Source organism: Aquarana catesbeiana, linkage group LG07 (genome assembly GCF_042186555.1).
Source record: "Aquarana catesbeiana isolate 2022-GZ linkage group LG07, ASM4218655v1, whole genome shotgun sequence".
In the NCBI taxonomy this organism is placed as follows: domain Eukaryota; kingdom Metazoa; phylum Chordata; class Amphibia; order Anura; family Ranidae; genus Aquarana; species Aquarana catesbeiana.
In genome coordinates this window covers 199608860-199635827 of record NC_133330.1, presented here as the reverse complement: position 1 = coordinate 199635827, position 26968 = coordinate 199608860, and the positions used below count along the sequence as shown (strand labels likewise).

General features: G+C 43.0%; 1 protein-coding gene across 6 annotated transcripts in view; it reads right to left on the bottom strand.

The window, feature by feature from the left end:
• Positions 1 to 26968, bottom strand: part of DENND1B (DENN domain containing 1B) — a 422418-nt gene that overhangs the window by 62557 nt on the left and 332893 nt on the right. For all 6 annotated transcript variants that reach the window (XR_012235321.1, XM_073592973.1, XM_073592974.1 and 3 more), the window contains 5 exons: positions 10291 to 10416; positions 8010 to 8111; positions 7471 to 7546; positions 7353 to 7393; positions 1663 to 1731 (listed from right to left, as the gene is read on the bottom strand). Coding sequence is in view for 5 of the 6 variants with exons in the window: in XM_073592973.1 (XP_073449074.1) it covers positions 1663 to 1731; positions 7353 to 7393; positions 7471 to 7546; positions 8010 to 8111; positions 10291 to 10416 (414 nt within the window). In the remaining variant the exon portion in view is untranslated. The remainder of the gene's footprint in view (positions 1 to 1662; positions 1732 to 7352; positions 7394 to 7470; positions 7547 to 8009; positions 8112 to 10290; positions 10417 to 26968) is intronic.

The window sequence follows — 26968 nt, the reverse complement described above, 5'->3', positions numbered from 1 at the left end:
CGGACTTTTCGTCGGACTGAACCCTGAAAGACTTTTCGACGAAGTTCCGACGAAATGGACTTGCCTACACACGATGACACCAAAGTCCGATCGTTTCGAACGTACGACCGGACTAGAATAAGGAAGTTCATAGTCAGTAGCCAATAGTTGCCCTTGCGTCCTTTTTTGTCCGTCGGACTAGCATACACACAAACGGATTTTTCGATTGGACTCGAGTCCGTCGGAAAGATTTGAAACATGTTCTATTTCTAAAGTCCGACAGATTTTTCGACAGAAAAGGTCCGATGAAGCCCACACACGATCCAAATGTCCGACGGATTTGTTCCGTCGGACCAGTTTGGTCGAAAAGTCCGGTCGTGTGTACACGGCATTAGACTTTGCAACATAACAATGATCCAAAAACAAAAGGGCACGTCAAAGGCCAAGGCAAAAAAAGCGAGGGTGCTGGAATGCCCATCACAATCTCCTGACCTCAGTTCCGGGGAGATCTCAAACATGAAATTTACAGTAGACAACCAAAGAATTTGCAGTACCTGAAAGCTTTTTACCAAGAAGAATGGGTAGTTTTACCACATGAGAAAATAAAGGGCCTAATTCACAACTATCACAAAAGACTGCAAGACATTTTTATGCTTAAGGGAATAGGCAATACAAGATATTAAAAACTTTTTCCTTTAGTACTAGTTTGTTTAAAGTGATTAAAGTCTCTTTGTTGCCTGAGCAACACCTGCATCCAATCAGGTGCAGGCACGGTTCAGGTATTCTGACAGCAGTTTTACTTCTTCCTAGGTCAATCCATATTCATTGGACAAAGCGGAGGATACTGATTTACTGTTCAATGAGGTGGCTTGAGACAGAAAATGGACAAAGAAAGCAGAATTTCTGAACAAGGACAATGAACTGTCTTAATTACAGGTATTTGGTTATGTGTCACCTGATTGGCTGTACATTGTGGAAAACGTGCCACAAGATTAGTTGTACAAAATTACAAATGCTTTGGCTGGTAAAAGCGTAATCATCAAGACTTAAAGGAAAATCTCCCCCCCACTGCCTATTGACAAAGTACTTCTGCTTAGACTTTTTTTCTTGGACAAAGTTAGCTAACATGCTGCCATACAAATGCGAACAAACAATGATAGCCTTCCCAGACTTGTATTATGCAAGGCTGGACTTAGGGGTCATAGGGGGTTATTTAGGAAAGGCAAATCCACTTTGCACTACAAGTGCAAACTACAAGTGCAAAGTGCACTTGAAATTGCACTGAAAGTGCACTTGGAAATGCAGTCGCTGTAAATCTGAGGGGTAGATCTGCTGATTTTATTATCCAATCTTGTGCAAGCTAAAATGCTGTTTTTTTTCCTTGCATGTCCCCCTCGGATCTACAGCGACTGCACTTCCAAGTGCAATGTGTATTTGCCTGTAGTAAATAACCCCCATAGTGTCTTATATTCTCACCATCTAGGACTATATAGGTCTTGCTACAAGAATGTAGGTATGCCTTTGACGCCAAAATGCAATCAAAACTGCCTACTAAAATGAATGCATTTAGCAATTCAGGCAAAAATACAGTGCAATGAATGTATCATCTTATCTAATGACCTGAATTTACATAGCTGATTGCAGAACAGTACAGTTAATTCATGGTTGCTGAAAAATACTTACATACATATAGGCATTCTTCATAACTGGGCTAGCTTTAGTCACCGCTGTATTAATCAGTGCTCCTCCTTTCTGTAAAAAGGATACTAATAGTAACCATGTACATATGAAGGTTTTTCATGCATTACAGTTTTCTAACGTCACTGCACATAGTATGGTTCTCAATAAAGTGGTTTATTTCAGATTTTACATATGTATACTGTATAGGAGATATAACTATTAATGCTTTTGTCAAAGGAGTCTTGCGCCTTAAAGCGTTTGTTAACCCCCCCCCAAAAAAATAAAGATCTTGTTCCTTTAAAGCATGTTATACAGCACAGAGCTTGTGTTGTGTCATTTGCCCCCCTCTATCACCTGAAATACCTGGCTGATCCTGCCAGGTTCTACCTTCTCCATGTACATTGACCATGATATATCAGGGCTCCTGAGCCCTGACACCGTTGTCAATGTACCTGCCTCTGTCATATGCTGCTATCTGCAGCTCTCTTGTGTCTCCTCTGTCCTCCTCCCCCTCCCTGCCTGTCAGCCAGGGCCGGTACTAGGGGTGGGCGGGATGAGCATCTGCCTTGGGCGGGATGATTTCATGTGAGAAGAGGGCACAGTTTCCCAGGTACAACCCTTCCCAGGACAGAATATGCTGCAGAATGTAACACAGACAGAGAGCGGCTTTGTTCCTGCATGTAGATCATAGCACTACACCTGCCCCCTGCCTGCACAGGGCACTGTACTAGTCCTGTCCTTCAGTAACAGTAGAGTGGAGCAGGCGGGGCAGGTGAGATTGGGAAGGCATCAGCTATCAGTGCTTACTGACTCAGTCTACATGCATACAACTTTCCCTCTACTGGACAGCGGCTTCTCTACCCCCTCTCCAGTCATTTCTATCCCTCCTGCTTTTTCTCTCACTGTGGAACTCAGAACCTATTCCTCCTCTGTATAATAACCCCCTCCCCTCCTGTGCCCTCCTCTCTACCTGCACAGCCAAACTGAGTGCTGTTCTCTCCTCTGTCTCTGTGTTGCTGAGGGTGCTTCAAACTACTCAGCTAACAGGTAACAGTAACATACTTTCAAGGCTTCATATCACTGTTAATTGCTGTGTAGACCACTATTCTTTCAGATTATATTTTCAGTAAGGGCCCATTCACAAGGGGTGCAAACATGCATCTCCCATGCAGGGCTGTCTTCTATCACCATGGGGTACATAGGTGTTGTGCGCAACCCCAGGCCAGCACCCCATTCATATGTACTGGAACATGAGGCTGCATGGACACAGCCTCTGTATCCTAATATGGAAAATCCAATGTATGTTTGACATACGTTGCCATTGCAGTGCTCCTTGCTACAAAGACCAGTCATAGGTGGGGAAGTGGCCACTTTTTTGGACCAGAATATATTGGTCAGGCAATGCACTGACGCCCCTGCTGCCATAGTGCTCTGTACTGGGTGTTCAGTGTGACCCTGTACCTTTAAGGAGGGGTGGCTCCTTCCAGGCTCACCTGTCCCCTACCTATCCATTATAAATGCATGTGCTTCCAAGATGGAGACTTTCAGTAGTTAGGGACTGCAGGAAACAGGGTGCCTTCATGGTGCCTGCAGCTTACACATGTATTTGCAAATGTGTGCAACCAAACCCCTGTTCTTAACGCATGTTGTTAGACAGGTCAATTTGGTTGGTCGCTGTCTGGTTGGTAAGTTTGAGCTTGGCAATCCCTGTATATTTGTTTGACATACGTTGCCATTCCAGTGCTCCTTGCTACAAAGACCAGTCATCGGTGGGGGCAGTGGACACTTTTTTGTATCCTAATATGACATGCATGTGCGGGTTCCAATATAAAATAAATAGGACGCTGGCACAGGGATGCACACAATGCCCATACATCCCCTTGCTGATAAAAGAGAGCCCTGCACAGGACACACGTGTCTGCACCACATGTGAATGGGCCGTAAAGAACTCATGTACATGGAGGCTTAGTGAGCTCCCCAGGCATAAGGAAACAGGAGCTACTAAACCTGGTCATAGATGGATGGAAATTCAACTTCCTTCTATAGTCATTCTTGCTAAAGAGAAGTCAATTTAAAGAGGAAGTAAACCCTGATGGGTTTTACTTCATCTTTATTTCCCTGCAAAGGTAAAGCATAATGGGTTACTATGCATAGTAGCTCATTATGTGTCACTTACCTGAAACCGAAGCCTGCAATGTCACTGCTGTCCCCACTAGCAGGCAGTGTCCATCTTCACCCCACTTCCTTCCGGGGCCGTAAACTCCGGCTCTGTGACTGGCCGGAGTCGCGTGACATCACTCCCATGCATGCGCGCGGGAGCTGCCACTAATGGCATGAACCCTGGTAGAAAGGGCACTATGTGCCGTTTGTAAAGTGCGCATGCGCTGCAGACATCGGCGCATGCGCCGTAGTCATCAGCACTCAGCTTTTTTGTAAATATCTCCTAAACCGTAGAGGTTTAGGAGATATTTCAAGCACCTACAGGTAGGCCTTAATATAGGCTTACCTGTAGGTAAAAGTAGTTGTACAGGGTGTACAAACACTTTAATGATCAACTTCTCTCAAACCAGAAGAAATGTTTCCTTCAATCTGCAGCGCTGACATAGATGTCTCAGCGGAAAGGATTCCCTCATCCACCTTAGTTGTGTGGATTGGGGGAATCCACTGAGTTTTTTTTCAGATACTGACTAATAAAAAAAACATCCATCTATGGCCAGCCTCCAGCTTACCATGCATTATACATTCTGATTGTACAATATCTTTTGGATATACCACCATCTATGTAGTCCAAAGGCCTGCCTGATTGGATACTACTTAAATTAATTGTATAGGTTTGTCCATATATTACAACGTTTTTGTAAATCTAAAGGAGATTGTGCAGAGATTGTACAATCAGATTGAATAGTGTATGCTATACCTACAGTCTTGTGTTCTTGTGCATGAGTACTAACAATGACAAATGTTTTCCTTGTTATCTTTATTCTCATCTATGCAGATTTGTTTGCCCAGGAGCTTTGTCTTTGAGTCCATTAAACACCCTGACACATTGTCTAAAGCTGGGTACATACTAGGGTTGCACCAATACCTGTTTTGTACCAACAATACTTGTGCTCAAGTACTCGCTGATACCAATTGCCGATACCTTTGTGGTGCGATTTGAGCTCATACAAAATGAGTGGCCTCAAATTGCACTGTAAACAATCGCATGTGATTTGAACAGGAATGTGGTGCGATTCCGGTCTGAATCACATGTGGTTTCCCGCACCACTCCTGTGTGAACCCAGGCTGAAGTCACTATGACAAGCCAGGGTTCACACAGGAGCGGTGTGGGAAACCGCATGTGATTCAGACAGGAATTGCACCACATTCCTGTCCACCCGAGGGGTGGACCTACCATGTGAGTTTATCCTTTTTTATACATATGGTATCATGCTATGCGAGTGTTTCATTTATCTTTGCATGGTTTGTGAATATCGGATCTGAGCTCCCTATTGGAGTATTACCTACAAGCTGCTGTCCGAGAACGTTTGCAGCAAGTTATCGTGGCTGTTCAAGCAGGTGCACCTTCCCAGTCAGCTGGTTAAAAGTCTTTAAGCCTTCCCAAGTCATCAACATCTGGTAAGCCTCCTTATGACTATTGGTGGTGGCTTACTTATTATTCCAACTTCCTTCCAAGTGATGTCTGATAAATATGTCTCCGGATTTGTGGGATCATCCTCTTTAATTTTTGGACTCCTTCTTCATATCTGTTGACATCCTTTGGACTTTTGTATGATTGGATCTCTTGTGTCCATAGTGTGGCACACTTTCACATCACTTTAATTTTTTTACTATTTTTTCACATTTTGTACTCACTTCTTTGTGGTTTTAAGATATCAGAGTCACTTATCGTGTACTTGTGTATTTATATAAGGTTAAATGTCTTACTCCCTTATTGGGCACATTTGGATTATTATTAACCTTTTTTGTTTGTGTGACAAGTTATTTACTCCATTATTAATCTAATGGTCAATACATGATTTATAGCGCTACACTTTTATTTTTTATACGATTTGAGCCCATTCATTTTGTATGAGCTCAAATCACACAGGAAGTATTGGTTTTAGATATTGGAGCATTTGCACAATGACAAGTACTCCTGCAAATGCTTAGTATCAGCAACGATACCAGTATCAGTGCCACCCTAGTACACACTATTTCTTTTTTTTCAGCAGGCTGAACAGATTCCTGCATCCACTCAAAACAAGGTGGATGGAGGACGCCCCCCCTCTGTGCTATTGTACTCTGACAGCAGGACTACTCCACTGCCAGAATACAATGATCAGCGCTGCGGCCTGCAGATCAAAGGAGGTTTTCAAGCAGGACCAAGATCAGCTTCACCTAGTTTTAGAGCACCATTTACAATCTTCATAAATCACCCCTGGGCAACCAGGTTACTCATTATTGGCTGCGAACTAAGCCGTCACCAAAGCACTCTAATTGGCTGTGTGCTTTGTGATTATTGTGATGACCAACCTCAAATGTAAATAGTAATACTGGTGCACTCTGCAATTATCACATATGTTTTTGTGTACTGCAAGTACTTCTACTAGCTCTGACCCCTGCTCTGCGACCGGGGGGAGCGCATTTTGGCATCTTCGCCCTGGGCACTGGAATACCTTGTCCCGCCACTGCTGTCAGCTCTCAATATAGCTGATCTGCTCCTCTCCCCAACGGCTTCAAAACTAACTGATCTGTATACCCCATCTGTCACATAAAAAGCTGTGTCCTAGTGCCTGTGCTTTATAAAAAAAAGAAAAATAAAGATTTCTACCTGTTTTAACATTGTCTTTCAGTAATCACATGACTCCAGGCTCTCTTCTCCTCTCCTCCCTTCCTCCCCGGCTGATGTCAGCAGGAGAATCTCGGCCCCGCCCACTGGAGATATCAGAGGGGAAATCAAAGAGCCTGGAGTCATGTGATTACTGGGAAACGCTGTCAAAACAGGTAGAAATCTTTTTTTTTTTTTTTTTATAAAGCACAGGCACTAGGATGCAGCTTTTTATCTGACAGTGGGGATGATATAAAGATGAGAGAGTGGCTTAACAACCACTTTAAAGGCTGTGGTTATGATTACGATTGTAGAATTCTTTGCAATGATTTTAAATTTACACATATATGTTACTTATTTACTCAACAAAGCTTTAACTTCCGCATAAAGCACTAATTTTCTTTGTTGTGCTTGTGTGTGCTAATATTGACTTTTCATGCATGTGGATGCTTTTTCCATATAGTTTAAAAACTGGGCTTATACTTTAGCCTGTTATTGATTTTGCAAGGGCTGTTGACATCGGGCTTTATGCTGCACCTGTGCCTCCATGGTGTCAGAATATGCCATTTTTTCACACTGTATGTGCAAAAGCACCTACGTGCATGAGGCCTTAAAGTTTTATTGACCTTTCCCAAATCTTCAAGTCTGTAATGTGAAAAACAGTAAAATTGGTTCACCCATTTGATTTGCTAGATAAGCGGAAGCCCCTGACGGGTAACTAATAAAAGTAGTCTAAAACCACAAATCAATTTTGATTTTCATTAAAATTGATTTCTGGTTCTAGTCATTCTTTATGCATTAAGGGATAATTTTAAGTGTTATGTTAAGATTAAAGTAAAGTGAAGGGCTAAGTGTTTATTTTAAAATTACTTCCATGCTGTACCTTCATGGTGTGCATCCACTGTTGGTATGACCGAGCATTTCCTGCAATAAAAAAATCACGATAAGTTAAACTTCTAGTGCAAGTTTCCCAACTAAACAGTATAATAAATTCAATTTACCTGATGTGATTTCTTCCTCAAATATGTCAGAGAAGCCATGGCCCGAGTTCAGTTTCTCCATCCGTCCATCAATAAACTAATTTGTAAGACGAAAGCAGAATATTGTATGATATTCCAGTTACTACAAATAGGACTCTGCTATACACATTTTTACATGATAAATCAAGTAGTACAGTCCCTCACCATCGATTAGAAAATGTTTCCTCCCTTGTACATCCCCACAGATTAATATAGCTAAACTTATTAGTGTACATGCATTCTGTACAAGGTTCATGGACAGTGCACAGACAGAAGTTTTCTTTGAACCAAGTGGTGAGATCCTAATATTTTGACAGGCAGATTCCCAGTGTCCCATAAATTACATAGTGGTGGAAATTATCAGTGGTATCATATAGTGAGGAATGTTTATGTAATATTAAAGGCAAATATTTTACAGTAAAAACCTTTGCAGAGGAGATAATCTGTAACCTGTACTTTGTGTCATGCTGTTAAGTATGTGTTTGAATACAGGAAATCGTAACGGCTGATTAAGCATCTACCTGTTTGAAGAGCTGTAGGTTGACAGCTGTTTCTAAAAACTGCTTCATGGTGCTGGAGCGGTGTGCTACAAAGCTCTCCTCTGAAAAGGTAATTGGTTCCCCCTAAACAGATCAGAGTAGACAGGTCAGGAACAAACAGTTAACACATCCTTTTCATTAATTGATTTAGGTAAAACCATTTTTTAGTAACATTCAAAAACAAATATGTAAATGCTTCGGCAAGGTCATCACAAAAATTTTTTTGGCCCAGTTCATATATTATATATATATATATATATATATATATATATATATATATACACACATACACACTACCAACACAGTGTACCAAAGCCAATACTGGACTTGCCCTAATTTTTTCTATGCATTGCACCAAAACACACAGCAGTGGTTGTCATGCACGGCAAGGCAGGTATATTTGTGTAGCGTGTTAGTGTGCTGAATGGTACTGCAGCGCAATACACAACAGTACATGCGATAAATGTGCATCAAAGCAACACAACGTACGACACAGGAAGGAGTTGACCAGTTGACCTCCTTAGCACACACCCTGAATCATCCACCCACCCATTCCTAGCTGCACGTTTTTTAAATGAAATGCAATCAATCAGTGATCAGCCTTCTCACTAAATACACAATCAGATTGCATAGTGTATGGCCATCCTTATACAAGTACAGAGAGGGGAGTGGACAGAAACACTCAGCAGTCAGGCCCCTATCACATCTCTGCATAGCAGGAACTCGCATTCCCACGTGGTTTTTTTTTAGCGAGGGGGGGAGGTGTTTTGGAGCATTTTCACTCATCACACATAGGGCAGCCCCTCCACCTGAATGTGCTGCCCCACACACAGCAATCGCCTCAAAGAAGCTTCAGAATTTTTTTTTTTAGAGCGGAGCTTGGTGCGTTTTTTACTGCAATTTTTGGTGCAGCGAATTTCTGAAATGCAAGGAAATGCACAGATGTGAATGGATTTCCTCATTGTTCTTATGTTACTGCACCAATTTCACTTCCAGGCCCCATTCACATCTAGCATAGTGGGAGTGAACGTTTTGTGGCCTGTTTTTCCTGTGACACGTATAGGGCAGCCCGTTGATTTAAAAGGGCTGTGCTATATGTGGCTTATGGGACATGTTGGTGTTTTGCGGGTTGCGTGTTTTTTACTGTGCGTTTTTGCAGCATTTGCCGCTCGTTTTTTCACATGGCAAAATGTGTGCTTGCTTCTGTGTTTGGTGTGCCGTTACCAATTAATGGCACTGAAAGTGCAACTAGTAATTTTAGGTGTATAAAGGTGGCCATACACTATACAATCTGATTGTACAATCTCCTTTTGATTTAAAAAATGTATATAATGGGAGGAAACACCTATTTAGTCAATCACTCTGTATCCAATCAGGCAGGCCCTTGCACTACATAATTGATGGCAGATCTAAATCGCAGTTGGATGGCAGATCCAAATCGCAGTAAAAAACACACCAAGCTCGGCTCTAAAAAACGTTCTGAAGCGTCTTTGGGGTGATCGCTGCGTGTAGAGCAGTCCATTCAGGTGGATGGGCTGCCCTATGTTTGATGAGTGAAATGCTCCAAAACACCTCCCCACCTCACTAAAAAAAAAAAGCATGTAGAAATGCAGAAATGTGATAGGGGCTTGACAGCTAAGTGTTTCTGTCCACTCCCTTCTATGTACTTGTATAAAGATGGCCATACACTATGCAATCTAATTGTGTATTTAGTGAGAAGGGTGATCACTGATTGATTGCATTTCATTTAAAAAACGTGCAGTTAGTAATGGGTGGGTGGATGATGCAGGGTGTGTGCTAATGTGATCAGCTGGTCAACTCCTTCCTGTGTCATAACCCAAAGTCTGTAAGGATGTAAGACAGAAGCAATAGATACGTTTTGAATCATGGATGGAGGAAGGTGAACTTAGTCTTTAAGACATAAGGCGTGATTGTGAGCAGTGGGATAAAACTTATAAAAGTCCAGTAAAGAGACACAGGCAACGTTTTCTTCTAGCGCATGTGTTTGCCAAGTGTAAACGCATTTTTACAAAAAGAAAATCATAATTTTTAAGTAAGTCATATATCTCTATATCTGAACAGGTGTTTGTACCTTTTCATACACAGTACTATTAGTAGCTTATTCCCAGTAAGTAAGTTTCAGAATTCATTAGGTTTTGTGCAGTGGTCTTTTAATCCTTGATAGCTAATAAACCATGCTGCAATAAATACAAAGAGGCTTAGACAGTGAACAGAGGACAAGAAGTAAAAATAGATATCTTACAGGTTTGTATCGGAGAGCATCCCTGTAGGAACCAAAAAGGGCGGCCTGGGCTCTGAGAAAAGCTCGAGATACTCCATCTCCTGTAGATGTAGACTGCTTCTTCAACTTGCTTTTCAAGGTTGAGACCTAGTCCACATGTAGTATATAAGTGCAATTAAAGAAAGTTTAAAGAAAATAAACAGGCATATAGGGTGGAGCATTAAGAAAAAAGGTATACACGCGTATATATAAAAGTTTATCATTTGTATTGTTGAAGATGGGTTTTAGACACAAGAAGGAGAATGCTATTAAGAAAAAATGTAGTAGATTTACAAGAAGAAATATGTTTGTAAGTGCAAAAAGAAAAGTAGAGGATGGGAGTCACAAAGCAGAAGGAAAATGACATGAGGGGGAGGGGGAGACAAAGTGAATTAGCACCTATGAAATTGACCTGGCGAGAGGTGAAAAGTATCCAGTGGTTTGGGCCTCATCCCCACAGGGTCAGCCCAAATCTCAAAGCCCTTTGCAAAAATGTATATTACACCTGCTGAACTGTTAATGGAAAGGGAGGTGGGGGCACCCCAAGGTGAGAAAACAATCTCTCTTACTTCCCTCTCTCTGGACCTTCCACATAAACCTCTTATTATATGTGGTCCTTCAATGTAATCATTTATGGGGGAACTTTGGCCTCTTTATCCTTCAGACTCCAGAAAAGAATCCAAGCCGAGGCATCCACTGTGTTGTGGGGCAGCTAACCCTTCCTACAGCAAATGGGTTAACCACAATGCTTACGCACCAAATGCATTCAGTGTTACTGAAATATCCCTAATGGGGGATTCTGTTCTGCTGCAGTACATATAGACCAAACATGAACATTTTACAGCTATAGGAAAAATAATAATCTTTTAGCCTGCTTTCCCAGCATTGTTGTGCACTTTGCACTCTACATCAAAGTGGGTAAAAACATCTATCAAAGCATGTCAAAGCACATGAACATATGCACATTCACGTATATGTGTTTTTTTTAGTTGATGAATCACAAGTTGGTTTTCAGGGGATACGTATGTGCATTAAAACAAACAAGCGTGAATGTAGCTTCAAAGTGCATTTATAATTTCTGCACAAACTTTGGTCAATTTTCACATTGAGGGCTCCAGATGCACAGTTTGTAAAGAATAGGACTAAAAATATATGTACAAAACCTTTACGCATATACATATACACACATACATACTCACAATATATTTTCTCTCAAGACAAAGCTACAATATACAAAATTCACATTAAAATCCGTTGTCTTGGTCATGGACATTTGAAGCATATCTAAACTTTTTAACCATTTACAATGATAATGGGTTTTAGGACATCAAGGACAAGGGATGCATGCATAAAGCTCGCCATACACTAGTAGACTGTTGAATGAACATTTCCACAAACACATTCATATGAAAACTCTCTACATTCGATGAATTGGTGAACTTCAAAATTTTGTTTGCTTTTAGCATTTGATGTTGGAATAAATCAACTTTTCCACCACATTCACTGTAAGAAAGGTGTTTGTTTGAAAAAATCTCTCCAATCTGCTTTTTCAAATCTTCTCATCAAAAACAAGTGTCAGCTAGCCCCCACTAACAATTTGAAAATGTAATATTCCTGAATTGGAAAAATGTGAAACAAAATTCTATAAGTATACGGTCAAATCCAACAATGCGCCGTCCTGCAACTTTCCACCAGCTGCTGACACTTTCAGGCACCCAATTTCTGGGTCTTGATCACCGGTCACTGTCATTGGCCGGGCTGTGATGACGTCATTCCCATGCATGCACCGGAGTTCTGTCAGCTTCGGCACTGCCAAAATTAGTGTGCTCACTACAAAGGGGTGGTCAGGAAGGTAACTACTTTAATGCGAAAGAGACAAAGCAAGTCTCTAGTCAACTAAAATGTACTGGAGATTTTAGTCACCTAAAATGAAAATACGACTAAAAAGTGATCATAAAGTCTTTTTTTTTTTAGTTATAAATAACAAACATGTAATACTTACCTGCCCTGTGTAATGGTTTTGCACAGAACAGCCTCCTCTTCTCAGGTCCCTCTTTGGTATTCCTTGCCCCTCCCTCCTGTTGAGCGACCCCCACAGCAAGTGGGGGCACCCAAGCCGAGCCACAGCTCCCTGTGTCCATTAAGACACAGAGTCGCGGCCCGGCCCCCTTTTTCTCCTTATTGGCTGACGGACTTTGATTGACAGTAGCAGGAGCCAATGGTGTAGCACTGCTGTCTCAAACTAATGAGGAGGGGAGTCCCAGGCAGCTGAGAAACCTCTGCAACACTGATAGATCTAGATGGACTTTAGGTAAGTATTAGGGGGGTTGCGGGGAGCTTCTGCACACAGAAGGCTTTTTATCTTAATGCATAGAATGCATTAAGATAAAAAAAACCTTCTGCCTTTACAACCACTTTAAACAATTCAGATGGCTAAAATACGACTTAAACGAAAATGTCATTTTAGTCCAAAGACTATGACTAAAACTAAATCAAAATTTGACGTAAAAATTAACAGTGGTATCTCACAGTAACTGTTATGTGGGCAATCTCTCTGCACTGTATCCATAATTGGGTAGTCTCTAAAGGCTTTCCCCAACTTATCAGTCTTTTCATTGCGGTAACTGTCTTCTAGAAATAAAAATGGTACATATCGGAATCTGGTAAAAATGTAAAGCATCTGACCAGTGAAATGTAAAGTGCAGGATCTTAATTTAGACCCTAATGATGCAGACTGGCAAACCTTGAACGCTTGTATTCATATGGGTATTATGAATGTCGCACTGGTAGAAGCAAGCTTTGAGGCTAATTCTATGTGCTATGTAGTGCCAGAATGCCTTTCAAAAATGTTTCCAGGTATTTCACCCTAAAACTTTTGGGTTTGTGGACAGGTGGGGACACCCTTTCATAACTGGTGGACATGCCCCCTAAGGTTAAACGGTTGCCGTGGAACTAGGCAAGACTGCCCTCTGTCTCCGACTCTCTTTGAGCTAGCAATTGAGCCGTTGGCAGAACTCCTGAGGACTGCTGGAGAGGTTTGAGGCATCTCTTTTCCCCCGCCGATTGAGAAAGTGTCTCTATATGCGGATGATATGCTGCTATATTTACAGGATACCCACCGCTCCCTTCAAGCAGCTTTAACCATTATAGACAGGTTTGGATACTTCTCTGGGATAAGGGTGAACTGGGACAAATCGCTCCTGTTCCCCTTGGCAACGGGAAATCAAATAGCAGCCCCTCAAATGCCCTTACAGCTAATAACCAGATTCAAATATTTAGGCATTTACATTCAGAGAGACTTAAAAAAATACTCGGAGGACAATCTATATCCTGTCCACCAGCAACTCTCAATCAAATGCGGAGTGTGGAAGAATCTTCCCCTCACTCCGGTTGGAAGAGTTAATCTTATTAAAATGACTTTTCTCCCCAAATTTCTTTATGTTTTCCGACACGTCCAGGTTACTATTCCTGCGGCCTTTTTCGTCAAACTCGATCAAATAATTTCCTCCTTTATTTGGGCGGGTTCTGTTCCCCGAGTAGCAAAAACGAAGCTGCAAATGTCCCTTACTGAGGGGGGGTTGTCTCTCCCAAATTTCAAGAAATATTATTGGGCTGCACAGCTGGCTACTGTAAGATGGTGGTTCACACAGGATAATTCAAATCCGGCAGTAAATTTAGAGGCGCCAATCTTGGGGTCCTATTCGGAGCTCAGCAATCTTGTATACCCTGGACCTAGGTATAGCCCCCAAGTGACTGTTCCCATGAAAACAACGTTATTGGCCTGGAGGCAGGTTACCAATTCTCTAGCAGAGGCTGGCACCATATCTCCTCACACTCCGCTCTAGGGAAACCCCTCTCTGCAGCATCTTAGGTCTAGACCCTCAAGTCTGGGCTAGGTTTCAGATAACTAGGATAAAAGATGTTATGTCCGGGGGGCGGCTCCTCTTCCTAACAGAGCTCAAGCAGCAATTCCATCTACCGCCGTGGATATATTTTAGATATATCCAGCTTAGGCATGCCATAAAGGTTCAGTTTCCGGCTGGGATTGTCCTTGCTGTGCACTCGGTCGAGTCCCTATTAACAACAGATGGGATTGATTGTACATTATCCTCCATATACTTGAGACTCACATGCAGAGATGCTGCGAACACAGCTAAGCTTTTTGAGGCCTGGCAAAAGGATATACCTGGTTTAACAGAGGAGGACTGGACTGAGGGCCTACAGCAATGCATTCTGCTTATGATATCGGCCAGGGATCGTTTTGTCCAGCTCAAATGTCTACACAGAGTGTATTACACTCCTTCCAAATTATCCAGAATCTACCCGGGGGTGGCGGATACCTGCCCTAAATGCAGACAGTCGGTGGGTACCTTTATTCACATGGTGTGGGAATGCCCTCTCATTCAAACATTCTGGCGGGCGGTGATTGCTGATATAAATAGAGGTCTTTCTCTGGACGGAGACCCCTTGATATTTCTACTAGGCATTACTGACAATCTAAATACGACCAAACATACGTCACTATTTGTTTTCTATGCGGCCTATGCTAGGAAAGCGATACTCTCAAAATGGAAGCTGCCAGAGCCTCCACAACTATCGGCATGGAGGGCACTTATAAACACGGTTCTGCCCCTATATAAACTCACCTATATGGGACAGAATTGCCCTCCAAAATTTGAGTAAATTTGGGCGCCCTGGGTTCAGGCTAGACATATTACAGTCTAGATGGATAAGGTGTAAATGAATAGGGTCTAGGACTGGGTGGCACTCAACACTGGACAAGATGCATGGTGGTGGACTATGGCATGATTCTTTCATATGTTCGCAAACTGTGGAATCCGCTATTTGAGGTTATTTTTTTGCCTTCTCTCTCCCCTCCCCCCTCGTCTCCTCTCTTCGTTCACTCCCTTTCTCTTCTTCTCTCTCTCTCCTTCGTCTACATGCCTGCGCCCCCACTCCTCTTTCCCTCTTCTCCTCTATACTTGTTTGAGTAATAGACTAGTGGGGTACAGCTTATACAGGTATTGTTATACCTTCAAGTTTAATGCAGAGATCACTGTTGATTATAGTTGGAAGACAAGATAAGGATGATTGTGGTTACTAGGATGCAAGTGAAGAAATAACCAAGGTGGGTAACCCCAGAGAAACATAAATGTCATTATCGATACTGTTAAGAAGATATCTATTGTTGTGTTAACAACTGCTCTCATGTATAATGTTTAAGTACTTCAATAAACATTCCTTCTGTTAAAAAAAAAAAAAAAAAAAAAAAAGGTTAGACGGTTCTAGGGGGGTGTCCACTCTCTCAAATATTCTGTCACAATGGTTAAATTTGTTAGTGATGCTCGGATTACACTACTGAGCCAGTAGATGACATCCTGGGACATACGCAGATCCTAATTTACTTTATATTTTTAGCGGCCAAGATAGCTATTGCAACGGCCCTGTAGTCGACTTGATGGTCCTACTGAAGTTTACTTGGATTATGCTTAAGGAAAAAATTGTGAGTGTCCTGCAGGATAAACAAACACTTTTTGATAATGTATGGAAGCCCTGGCTTACTTATTTACAAGTACTGGGTGTCTAAAGTAAGTACCTGAAATAAATAAAAATAAAGGTAATTGGATATGTGATCGGTGAGGAGCTTCTGGACAGACGGAATTCTTTCCTTTTGTCTTTCATCTCTCTTTTCTCCTCTCTTCTTTATTCTCCTTTTCCAATTTCATTTTATTTACCAACAATGCTGCATATTGTGTTGTCTTATGGTTACACCTTTTTGATAGATAAAATATCCTCACATAAAGTATAACTGCTCCAGTTCTCCTAACAATATCCCAGAATGTGTAGGATGTAAACACCATGACATTGTAGTTGATTCTCTATTTTGTAACTCTTTATGACATTTTTCTGTTGAAAAAACAATAAAAATGATTGAAACAGAAATGTAGAGTGCAGAAAGTGAGGGCAACTACTGACCTGACCTTTCCCCCTTGGGGATACAACCATTTGAGACTGATCACTGTAACCTCTAATTTCACAGATTTTTACATAAATTTACTTTAAAAAATCCATGCTCACGAAAGTACAAAATATCAGTTCCATCGTATATTTGTAATTTATTTGTATGCTGAATGTAACAATAAAATGACGTGTAAACATGCACTGTATACCATAAAAGCAGACTGCAGAACCATCTGTTGGAATTTCCAAAGTTCCAACAAACAAGCAGAATGGTGAATGTCAACACTGCCTATATGCACAGAACACTTCTTTTTTGGAAGTTTTTAAAAACAAAACGTCAATAAACCAGATTGATAGGTAAAGAATGTGTCTATGGCAAGCTGGCATTTCAAGCTCAAATTCAGAAAAGTATATGAAAAAACACACCTATTAGTACATACTGGTTATGGATTTGGTAAATACTATTACATTTTTTAATGCCGCTATTGTAAGTACCTAAAAATGTCTGTTGGGTTTGTGCAATACTCCACATTGGCAACTCATACTGGGAACAATGCAGCCAGTCAGACTTTTCTGCTGTAAACATGTGCCGACAGGAAACATGCTAACAGGAGGAGAAAACAGAATCTGGGCCCATCTGTATTCTGCTGTCTGGATGCTATGCCTGAATAACCAGACTACCTGAACAAAACTGCAAATACTCTGGCGCATAAAAAAATGCACATTTTAGTATGTCAACTGTGTGTTCTTCTGCTTGCCTGGAGTTCATCGTAAGTTTTATACAGTGAGTCATTTTTGTACTAAAATAATACAAAAGAAAAAAAATCCTTTAACTTTACAAACATATAATTCACTGATTTAATACAGACAAGAAATGAATATCTATACAATTGTAAGTAAACCCCCTTAATGATCATAATGGAAGAGTCAAATTAATTAACGTGTAATCCCCGTAGGCTGCTAACAAGGGCAGAGTGAGGATTCAGAAAGTGAAATTAAAGCAAAGGACCTCGCTGTGGGTGAGGAGGGCACCAGCATGGGTGACATTCTGTACAGTTCAGTCCTCCCACATGAGCACATCAAAGGAAAGATGATGCCCCACTGGGTATAATTATCATACAGCTTGAAGGAGAGGTGGGGTTGAGAATGTTCGGCTATGTAGAAAGTACCAAGACATTCATACTTACATGCTTTGTTTAATGATATCATCACCTTGTTTATAAAGGTCCAATATTATCTGCAGGGCTGGATAAATACTGTTGTATGCAGCTCAGAAATAGGCTACAAACAGGACATCTGAACCTTAGCACTCACCAAAATATAACAGATGAAAAAGGAAATATAATGTACTGCATTGTAATAGCGGAGTATACAATTGCATTGCATTAACTCTTCTCTTAGAATGTATAATGTGGAATAAAATGAACTGGCATCTTTCCTTTACTTCTCTGTAAACCTTTGAAAGCCAGTGGACTGACTGTTCGTGGGCAAAGTCTCTATTACTTATTTTTATAATTTAAATATCTAAAATTATCTCTGCCATCTGAAACATTTTATCACTGAGTTGTATTAAAAATAAACATGTACATGCTTGGGACATTAGAGAAAACTTGTGGGGAACAACAGTTCACTAAAGCAAGTGCTCTAGGAGATAGGGGACTGTCATATTTTTCCCCTTCTTCACCCACACTTTCAAAATTCTGATTTGTGAAGTCATAGGCAGCCCCTCGTAACATTGCATTGTAAGACTGAGAGGTATGTCAAGATGAAAAAGTGAAGAACCTGTGTGTATTTGGGTGTGTGTGCATGCAACTGAGTGAATAATGAAGGTACAAATCCTAAAGAGATCACTACGGGCTGACAGCTCAAAGCAGTATTAAAACTCTGTGCTTTGAGCACAAGAACTTTCAAGGCTGCTGGCCCCTGCTTTCTCAGTGCTGCTTCACAGGAAAGAGTTAACAGTGGACAGTGCAGTCTGTTGCTATCCAAGGCTACAGGGCTGTTTCTATTATTGCCCACAGTGTAGAGGAGACACATGTCTAGTCCCTGAATGCATCATAGGATGCTGTAAGAGGAAGGAGCCTCCTTAACCGCTTCAGCCCTGGAAGATTTTACCCCCTTCCTGACTAGAGCACTTTTTGCGTTTCGGCACTGCGTTGCTTTAACTGACATTTGTAACGGTCGTGCGACGTTGTACCCAAACAAAACTGACATCCTTTTTTTCCCCTAAATAGAGCTTTCTTTTGGTGGTATTTGATCACCTCTGCGATTTTTATTTTTTAATGCATCCTATGCATTAAGGTGCAAAAACAGTGACCGCCCCCTCCCTCGGGAACGAGCAGTCTCTCTGCTAGGGGGTTCTCGGCTGTTGATTGGATAGATCAGCGATGGCGAACCTTGGCACCCCAGATGTTTTGGAACTACATTTCCCATGATGCTCAACTACACTGCAGAGTGCATGAGTATCATGGGAAATGTAGTTCCAAAACATCTGGGGTGCCAAGGTTCGCCATCACTGGGATAGATTGATAGCAGCGCAGCCATTGGCTCCCACTGCTGTCAATCAAATCCAATGAAGTGGCCGCCGGGGGGGTCTATGGACACCTAATGCTGGACTTGGGAGCGCCCACAAGGTATCCCCCCCCCCCCCCCGTGAGAGCGCTTCTCCCAGGGGGTTATCTGATGCGGGGAAGAGCTGAGAAGAGCAGGTTCTGGGAGCACGCTGAGTGGCGTGCTGCCAGCACAGAGACATATACACATATAAGCAGCCCCGTGGAAAAAAGCCCAGTCCAGTGGGGTGGCATTAATAAGTACTGTTGGTGGGAAGGAGGTTAAAATCAAAGTAAGGGGGGCGTGGTCTGGACATGGCCGTGTAGAGACGTGCTACCGCTGAGCTCCCGGCCGTCTCTCGCCTTCCCTGGCATCGATAGTCTACCTAAACACAGGATGCTATCTTCTAAGAAGCGGAGTAACAGGAGGAATAAGAAGAAAGCTAGCCCGACCATCCACACCCCTGTTGCCGGTGATTTTCAGAGACTGTTTGGGAGATCACAGTCCGGCTCCCCAGATCTCAAGATGGCGGATCCCCGTGGCTCTCTTTCACAGACCTCAGGCCGCATAGTGGATCCGGAATCGTCAGAGGGTTCCCGAAGCCCAACAAATTACCCTAGCTCCCCTGGACCGTCTATGGAGACCCCGGGAAATACTGCACCCCCGCCAGTTACCTACAGGGCAGACGCGGAGCTGAGAGCTATCCTACAGGCCCTTCCGACGCGGGCAGATATAGAGGCACTTGTGGGAAAGGTGGAGGCCGCACACAGAAAAGAGATCCGAGCGATCAAGCAAGACGTGCAGGATTTATCTTCACGCCTCACAACAGGTGAATCATCTTTGGCGTCCCTCGAACAGAGAGTCACATCAATAGAATCCCAGCAACGAGACCAAGCCAATGTAGCTGTGGATACCCAACTACGTATGGAAGAAATTGAGGACCGGAGCCGTAGGAACAACCTGCGGCTCCGGGGCCTCCCAGAAGCAACAGGCCCAGCGGATCTACTAGCCACGGTTACGGACATTTTCAAGCGAGTAGCGGGCGATCACCTCCCCGAGCACGTGGAAATCGATCGGGTCCACAGAGCTCTGGGCCCCCGCCCATCTGACCTTACCAGACCGCGGGATGTAATCTGTCGGTTGCACCACTACGTCCACAAGGAGGCCATAGCCCGCGGGGCCTGGGAGTCAGGAGATGTGGAATTCGATGGTGCAACTATTAAAATCCTGCCAGATATATCCAGGCCGACACTGCATCGCCGCTCCCTCTTGAAGCCCCTGCTAGACCTGGCCAGACGCTGCAACGCCACTTATAGATGGGGCTTTCCGCTGTCGGTCACCTTCCTCAAGGAACAGAAATCCTTCCACCTGCGGTCCCCGGATTCCCTGCCGGCTCTCTTTGATTTCCTTGGCTCAGACCCAATCACCATCCCCAATTGGCTGGACTACCTTCCTCGTGCTCCGGGACGCCTAGGCGCATCAAGAGGACAAGCTCCACAGCCTCAGAGGCCGCAGAGAAATGGTCGCCGACCCCGCTCTTTATCCCAGGATGAACATCGGGAATCGTGAGTACTGACACCAGAGGCCCATACGCTTCGGATGAGACTCCAATACCTGTTTTGATTGAGCCTCACCCTCAGCAGTCTCCACCTTAGTGTAACCCGGACGGCTCCCTTAGACCCTAACACCCATATGCGTAATACAGACAATCACCAAAGTCCTCCATCTTGGCTATTATTCATCCCAGTTCTGAGGTTATCCCCCTAATCCTACAGCTGAGTGGATATAAGGTACTTTAGGAGATGACATGGAACAATACTCACTCCCCACACGTGAAGGAGACTCCCCCCCCCCCCCAGGAACAGAAACTATACAAGAACCACAGCAGGGTCCGACTTCTGTCGAGAAACAATGCCTCTAGAGCAAGGTTGGTTATCCCGGGACTTCCGTTCTAACAGATCCTCTGGGTTAACGTGAAGGAACAGGATGAGAAGACCGAATAGTATTATGCTATATAGGAAAGATTAGATTCTCTCTATCACCTAAATTTACTCCCTGTCCTAGCATACTTGACGGGAGACCTCAAGATAACAGACTAATTTCTCAGGAAAAGCTCGGGTGACACAAGCTAATATGTTCCGGGAAGCAGGCACCGAGGTTAGCCTGTGTTGGGGCTGGGGCCTGAGCGCATATTACATCATGCAACGCGTGTGGACTTATTGTTTAATTATATATCTCCGGGTGGCTACTGGTGGGCGAGTGACCTGCTGGAGTTTGTCATGCAAAATTTATTCATCGCCGACATCTGTTACTATCTTGGTTATAACTTTACATTCTGTGTTATGATGTTTCCTTCGCTCCCCCCCTTTCTCTTTTATTTGTGAGAGGGGGGGGGGGGAAGAGGAATAGTTATTGTTATTGTGGTGCCGGGGCGGGTGGGAGACCTGGATTCTCATTTACAGGTTACAGGCTACTGACCACCCACGCCCCAAATAGGCCTTTGTATACACCCGGGGCTCCGGTTTTGTATACACAATAAGTTGATAAAACTTACACATTTAGTTGACACTAGGTCAGACCTCTCTGACTTGAAACCCTCCCTCCAACTACCCCACCCCATCTCCCCCATCTTCCATCTCCCCCAGCTTTCTCCCTCCCTTACTGTCTCCCCCCCCCCCCCCCTCTTCCTTTTTTTTTTTTTTTTTTTTTTTTTTTTTTTTACACTTTTTTCCTATTCCTGAGACATGGCGGTAGATTCCCTCAAAATAACATCTCTCAACGTTAGAGGCCTAAATACGCCTGAGAAAAGACGTATGCTACTCCACGACCTCAAAAAATCACGTACCGATGTTGCCTTCATTCAAGAAACACATTTTAAAACAGATAAATCACCGATACTACAGAACAAAGTTTTCTCTCGAGCATATCATTCAACCAACCCCCACTCTAAGTCCAAAGGGACCTCTATTTTGATCTCCAGCAGACTACCATGGCAACTACAGGAGATGCTGGCAGATCCAGAGGGGCGTTACATATTCCTCAAGGGCTTAATAGGGGGGTTACAATTTACGCTAGCCACACTTTACGCTCCTAACGAATGCCAGGATAAATTCTTGAGACACTTAATAGACAAACTCATGACATTCAAGCAGGGTCAACTAATTCTAGGAGGTGATCTTAATGTCCCCCTGACCCCCTCGGTGGACACATCCTCGGGGAGTTCCTCCACATCTCCAACCTCCAGAAAGCGTATAGCACAGACCCTACATGATGCGCAGCTGACAGACGTATGGCGTCTCCAGCACTCAGGAGAAAGAGATTACTCGTTTTTCTCTCCCCCGCACAGGGTCTACTCTAGGATAGACATGTTTCTGATGCCCCATGACCAATTGCACCTTGTGACCTCCTCATCGATAGGTCTGATTACATGGTCAGACCATGCTCCCATCTCTATCATATATAGACTCACGGAAAGACCCTCGCCCAGATCCTTATTCTGGCGCCTAAATGAGAGTCTCCTGCAGATCCCTGAGGTGTTGGAGGACGTAACTAAAGAACTAGAGCACTATTTCAGGGAAAACGATATACAGGGATGCGACCCTGGAATACTATGGGAAGCTCACAAGTGTGTCCTCCGGGGGATCCTCATCAAACATGGGACGACTATAAAAAAGAAAAGAAATGAGCAACTCACTAAACTACTCTCCACATTAGCCTCAGTAGAAACACAACATAAGCAGACACCCACTCCAGACCTTGAGACGCAGCTGACGACACTACGCACACAAATCATAGACTTACTACAGTACAGGGCAAAGGCAGCCTTGCAGTATTGCCGTAAAATGTCATATGAGTCAGGAAACAAGTGCGGGAAACTACTAGCCAGATCCGTAAAAGAAGTCAGATCAGCCACTTATATCCCACAGATCATCTCCCCAAACGGCCAAAGAGCCACCATCCCGACACAAATCTCTAAGGGTTTCGAGGAATTCTTTTCTGACTTATATAATCTTCCCGACTCACCTCCGGCCCAGATAGACATAACCAAATATATCTCAGACTCAAAACTCCCGACCTTACCAGCTGAAACCAAAACAATCTTAGACGAACCCATAACTTTGGAAGAGTTACAGGTAGCAGTAAACACTATGAAACTAGGCAAAGCCCCTGGACCAGATGGCTACACAGTCCAGTATTATAAAACCTTTCTTCCTATTCTAGGCCCACGATTGGTTGCGTTTTTTAATGCACTAGGAGCAGAGGCTAACTTCCCGAGAGAGACCCTAAAAGCCCATATCTCCTTGATCTACAAAGAGGGGAAAGATCCAGGTGCCTGTGGTAGCTATAGGCCTATTTCTCTCTTAAATTTAGATCTAAAATTATTCTCAAAGATCATTGCCACTAGATTAGCACAACATCTTCAGCACCTGGTCCACCTTGACCAGGTCGGTTTTATCCCCGCCAGAGAGGCGAGGGATAATACCATTAAGGCCCTCAACCTCCTACACATAGCAAACACTAACAAGACCCCCTGCGTATTTGTAAATACCGATGCTGAAAAGGCCTTCGATAGGGTCAACTGGAACTACATGTTCTCAGTTCTCCGTCACATAGGGCTTGGGGATAAGATGTTGAAGTGGATATGTAGCATCTATTCCAACCCTTCAGCCCAAGTAAAAGTAAATGGTGTACTGTCGAACCCCTTCGCTATTACCAACGGCACCAGGCAGGGTTGCCCCCTCTCCCCTCTACTCTTTGCCCTTTCCCTAGAACCGTTCCTCTGCACTATTAGAAATAACCCAGATATAACTGGACTTCAGACAGGAGATTCCCAATGTAAAATTTCGGCGTATGCTGATGACCTTTTATTCTCCCTTACCAATCCCAGAATATCACTACCAAATCTTATGCGAGAATTTAAAATATATGGAGCAATTTCTTACCTGAAAATTAACTTCTCCAAATCAGAAGCAATGGGCATCGCCGTACCCCCTGGTGTGTTACTAGAACTGCAATCTAATTTTAACTTTAAATGGACTGATACAGCCCTAACATACCTAGGTACGAAAATCCCCTCTGACTTAACACACACATTTGATCTAAATTTTCCGCCCCTGCTAACAAACACCCGGATCTTATTAGAAAAATGGAACACAGGCTTTCACTCCTGGTTCGGGAGATGTAACCTTCTGAAAATGTGCATACTCCCTAAATTTATCTACCTCATACAAGCACTACCTATTCACATTCCATCTTCTTTTCTTAAACAGACCCAATCCCTTTTCACAAGATTTGTGTGGGCCCACAAAAAACCCCGACTGCGACGTTCACAATTAACACTTCCCAAATGCGAAGGGGGACTAGCCTTACCTGACATTCGACAGTACTACCTAGCTTCACATCTAGGACGCATCCTTGACTGGAGGAGGAATGGTGAAACCAAACTCTGGGTTCAACTAGAACAATCCCAAACCCTAATACCTCTGAAAAGTGCGTTATGGTGCTATGATGACCTTCCTCATAAAATGAAATCACACCCCCTCATTGGCACCACCTTAAGACATAGCCACCAAACCGCCATACAAGCTTCCATCACATCTAAAAACTCCTCCTTGTTCCCTATTCTGGGTCACCCAAAATTTACCCCTGGGTTACAGACAGCAGACTACTCCACCCTAAGAGACACGGGCAAGGACCATGTAGCCAAATTTTCCATTGGAGGAACCTGGCCATCCATATCAGAACTGACTAACCCTACAGGAGACTACCAACTTACCTTTTGGAAGGCAGCTCAGCTGCATCACTTCCTCCACTCCCTCCCTAGACCACAAACCTTTTCCCAACAGCAAACACCGTTTGAGGATCTTTGTGCGGGAGAGGGCCCATTACCTCACATTCTGTCCCAAACATATTCACTAATAAATACGCCAAATGAACAAACACCTACACTCAGCTTGACCAGATGGGAGGGGGACCTTAACTGTACATTCTCAGCAGCACAACGGCAACGTATAATCATACTAGCTCTTAAATCCTCGTCTTGTACTAGAATACAGGAAACTAACTTCAAGCTACTTAACCGTTGGTACCTGACCCCATCCCGGTTACGAAGATGCTTTCCATCTTCCTCGAATCAGTGCTGGCGCTGTGAAGAGGAAGAGGGTACTCTGATCCATATTTTTTGGTCTTGCTCTAAGCTGCGGAACTTTTGGGGAGAGGTCAGACGAATAACACAAAAATGCACAGAATATAATATCCCTGATGAGGCCGCATTTTTTCTCTTACATCTCTCTTCCATCCCCATTAAAAAATATAAGAAGTCCCTCACATGTCATTTGCTCAATGCAGCAAAGGCGTGTATCCCACTCTGCTGGAAACAAACCCTCCCTCCTACCACTTCACTATGGCTACGGAGGGTAGAGGAAATGAAGAAAATGGAAGACCTGATCCTCACCGCACAACATAAACAAGAAATACATAAAAAGACCTGGGACATCTGGAACGCATTTATCTACTCCGAAGAAGGCCAGCGCTTACTTAGCTCCTGATAACATTTCCATAATTATAAAGCTCACACTGTCTAAAGGGAATATGAATCTAGATACCGCCATGTCTCTATCTTTGTCCCAGCCCTTCCCCCCCCCTCCCCCCCCCCTTTTTTTTTTTTTTTTACCCCTACTCCCACTATTTCCTTTTCGCCCCCTCCCCTCTCCCTACCTTTACCCCTCTATCTGTTCAGGGAATTAAATTCCCATTCTCTAAAAGAAAAGTGGAAAAAGTAGGTGAGGGACACCCTGATGCTGTAGAACTTTGCACAAAGATATCTTATATTAATAAAATGTCACACCAAAGATATTCATATGCTTCATAGGCTCATGCGCACAGATTAATGATATAATGTCTGAGCTTGTGTGACCTCTGTATAGCAAATGTACTAAAACACCAATACTCATGTATTTTTGTACCACGGGGCCCTCACCCCTGTTTGGAATTGAATAAAGTTTATATTTGCAAAAAAAAAATCAAAGTAAATCTTGAACTACTTTCAATTGACATTCGATTGTTCTGAGAATTTTAGTACACATTTTTGTATGAATTTTTGTTCGAAATTCTACTAGTGTATTTGAGCCCCATTTACACCAAAGCGCCTTGTAGCCCGTAGCTCCAAATTTCTCAACATCCTAAAATCCCATGTATTTTAATGGTGGCAGTTCACATACGAATGCTTAGATGCCTGCAGCTTGAAACCTGATGCTTCCAAAGGATAAATGAACTATTTTTGAGGCAGATTAGGGCGTTTTTGGGCCCATAGACTTTAATGGGAATGCCTGGAAATGTTCAAGTGGGGCATATTTTTTTTTTTTTTTAAGTCTGTAAAAGCTTTTCTCCCCCTAGTGCTTCCCAATGACTAAAACAAAAATCCCTGAAGCTTAAATGCAAAATTCCTAAAATAAGCTTCTAAAATGCTCATATGCATCCTGAGTCTTTGCTCAGGTGTGAATGCAGCCTAATGCTTCTCATAATCCCCCCACACACTTTCCAGAATAAAAACACAGAAAGATTATGACCATATGCAAGTACTCTTTCACCTTTTCTTATACAGTTTATTTTTACACCTGACATAAAAAATATCTTCTATATGCAGTGCCATGAGCATACTGCAGTAACCACAGAATCCTCATAGCACATAGAATATTTCAATCACACACATTCCTGGGGATGGCCCTAAGTAAATAGATGCTGTAGCAGCTACCAGCTCGAAACTGATGTCAACATGAATCAACGCATATGCTGGCAGCTCACCATGGATCTTGAAAATAACAACTGTTTATTAACCAATTGATGACCTGCATAACAAACCCTCTTCCTGTGCAGGCTATTTTTCTGTGGTTTGCTGTGATTCTTTAGGTACTTGGACATGCAACACTGTACCCAAATTATTTTAAGTTTTTTTTTTTTTTTAGACGGATAGATCAATCTTTTGGTGGTCCACTTGCTGACTGCAATACATATATACACTATATTACCAAAAGTATTGGGACCCCTGCCTTTACGTGCACATGAACTTTAATGGCATCCCAGTCTTAGTCCGTATGTTTCAATATTGAGTTGGCCCATCCTTTGCAGCTTCAACATCCCTGGTTAGAAA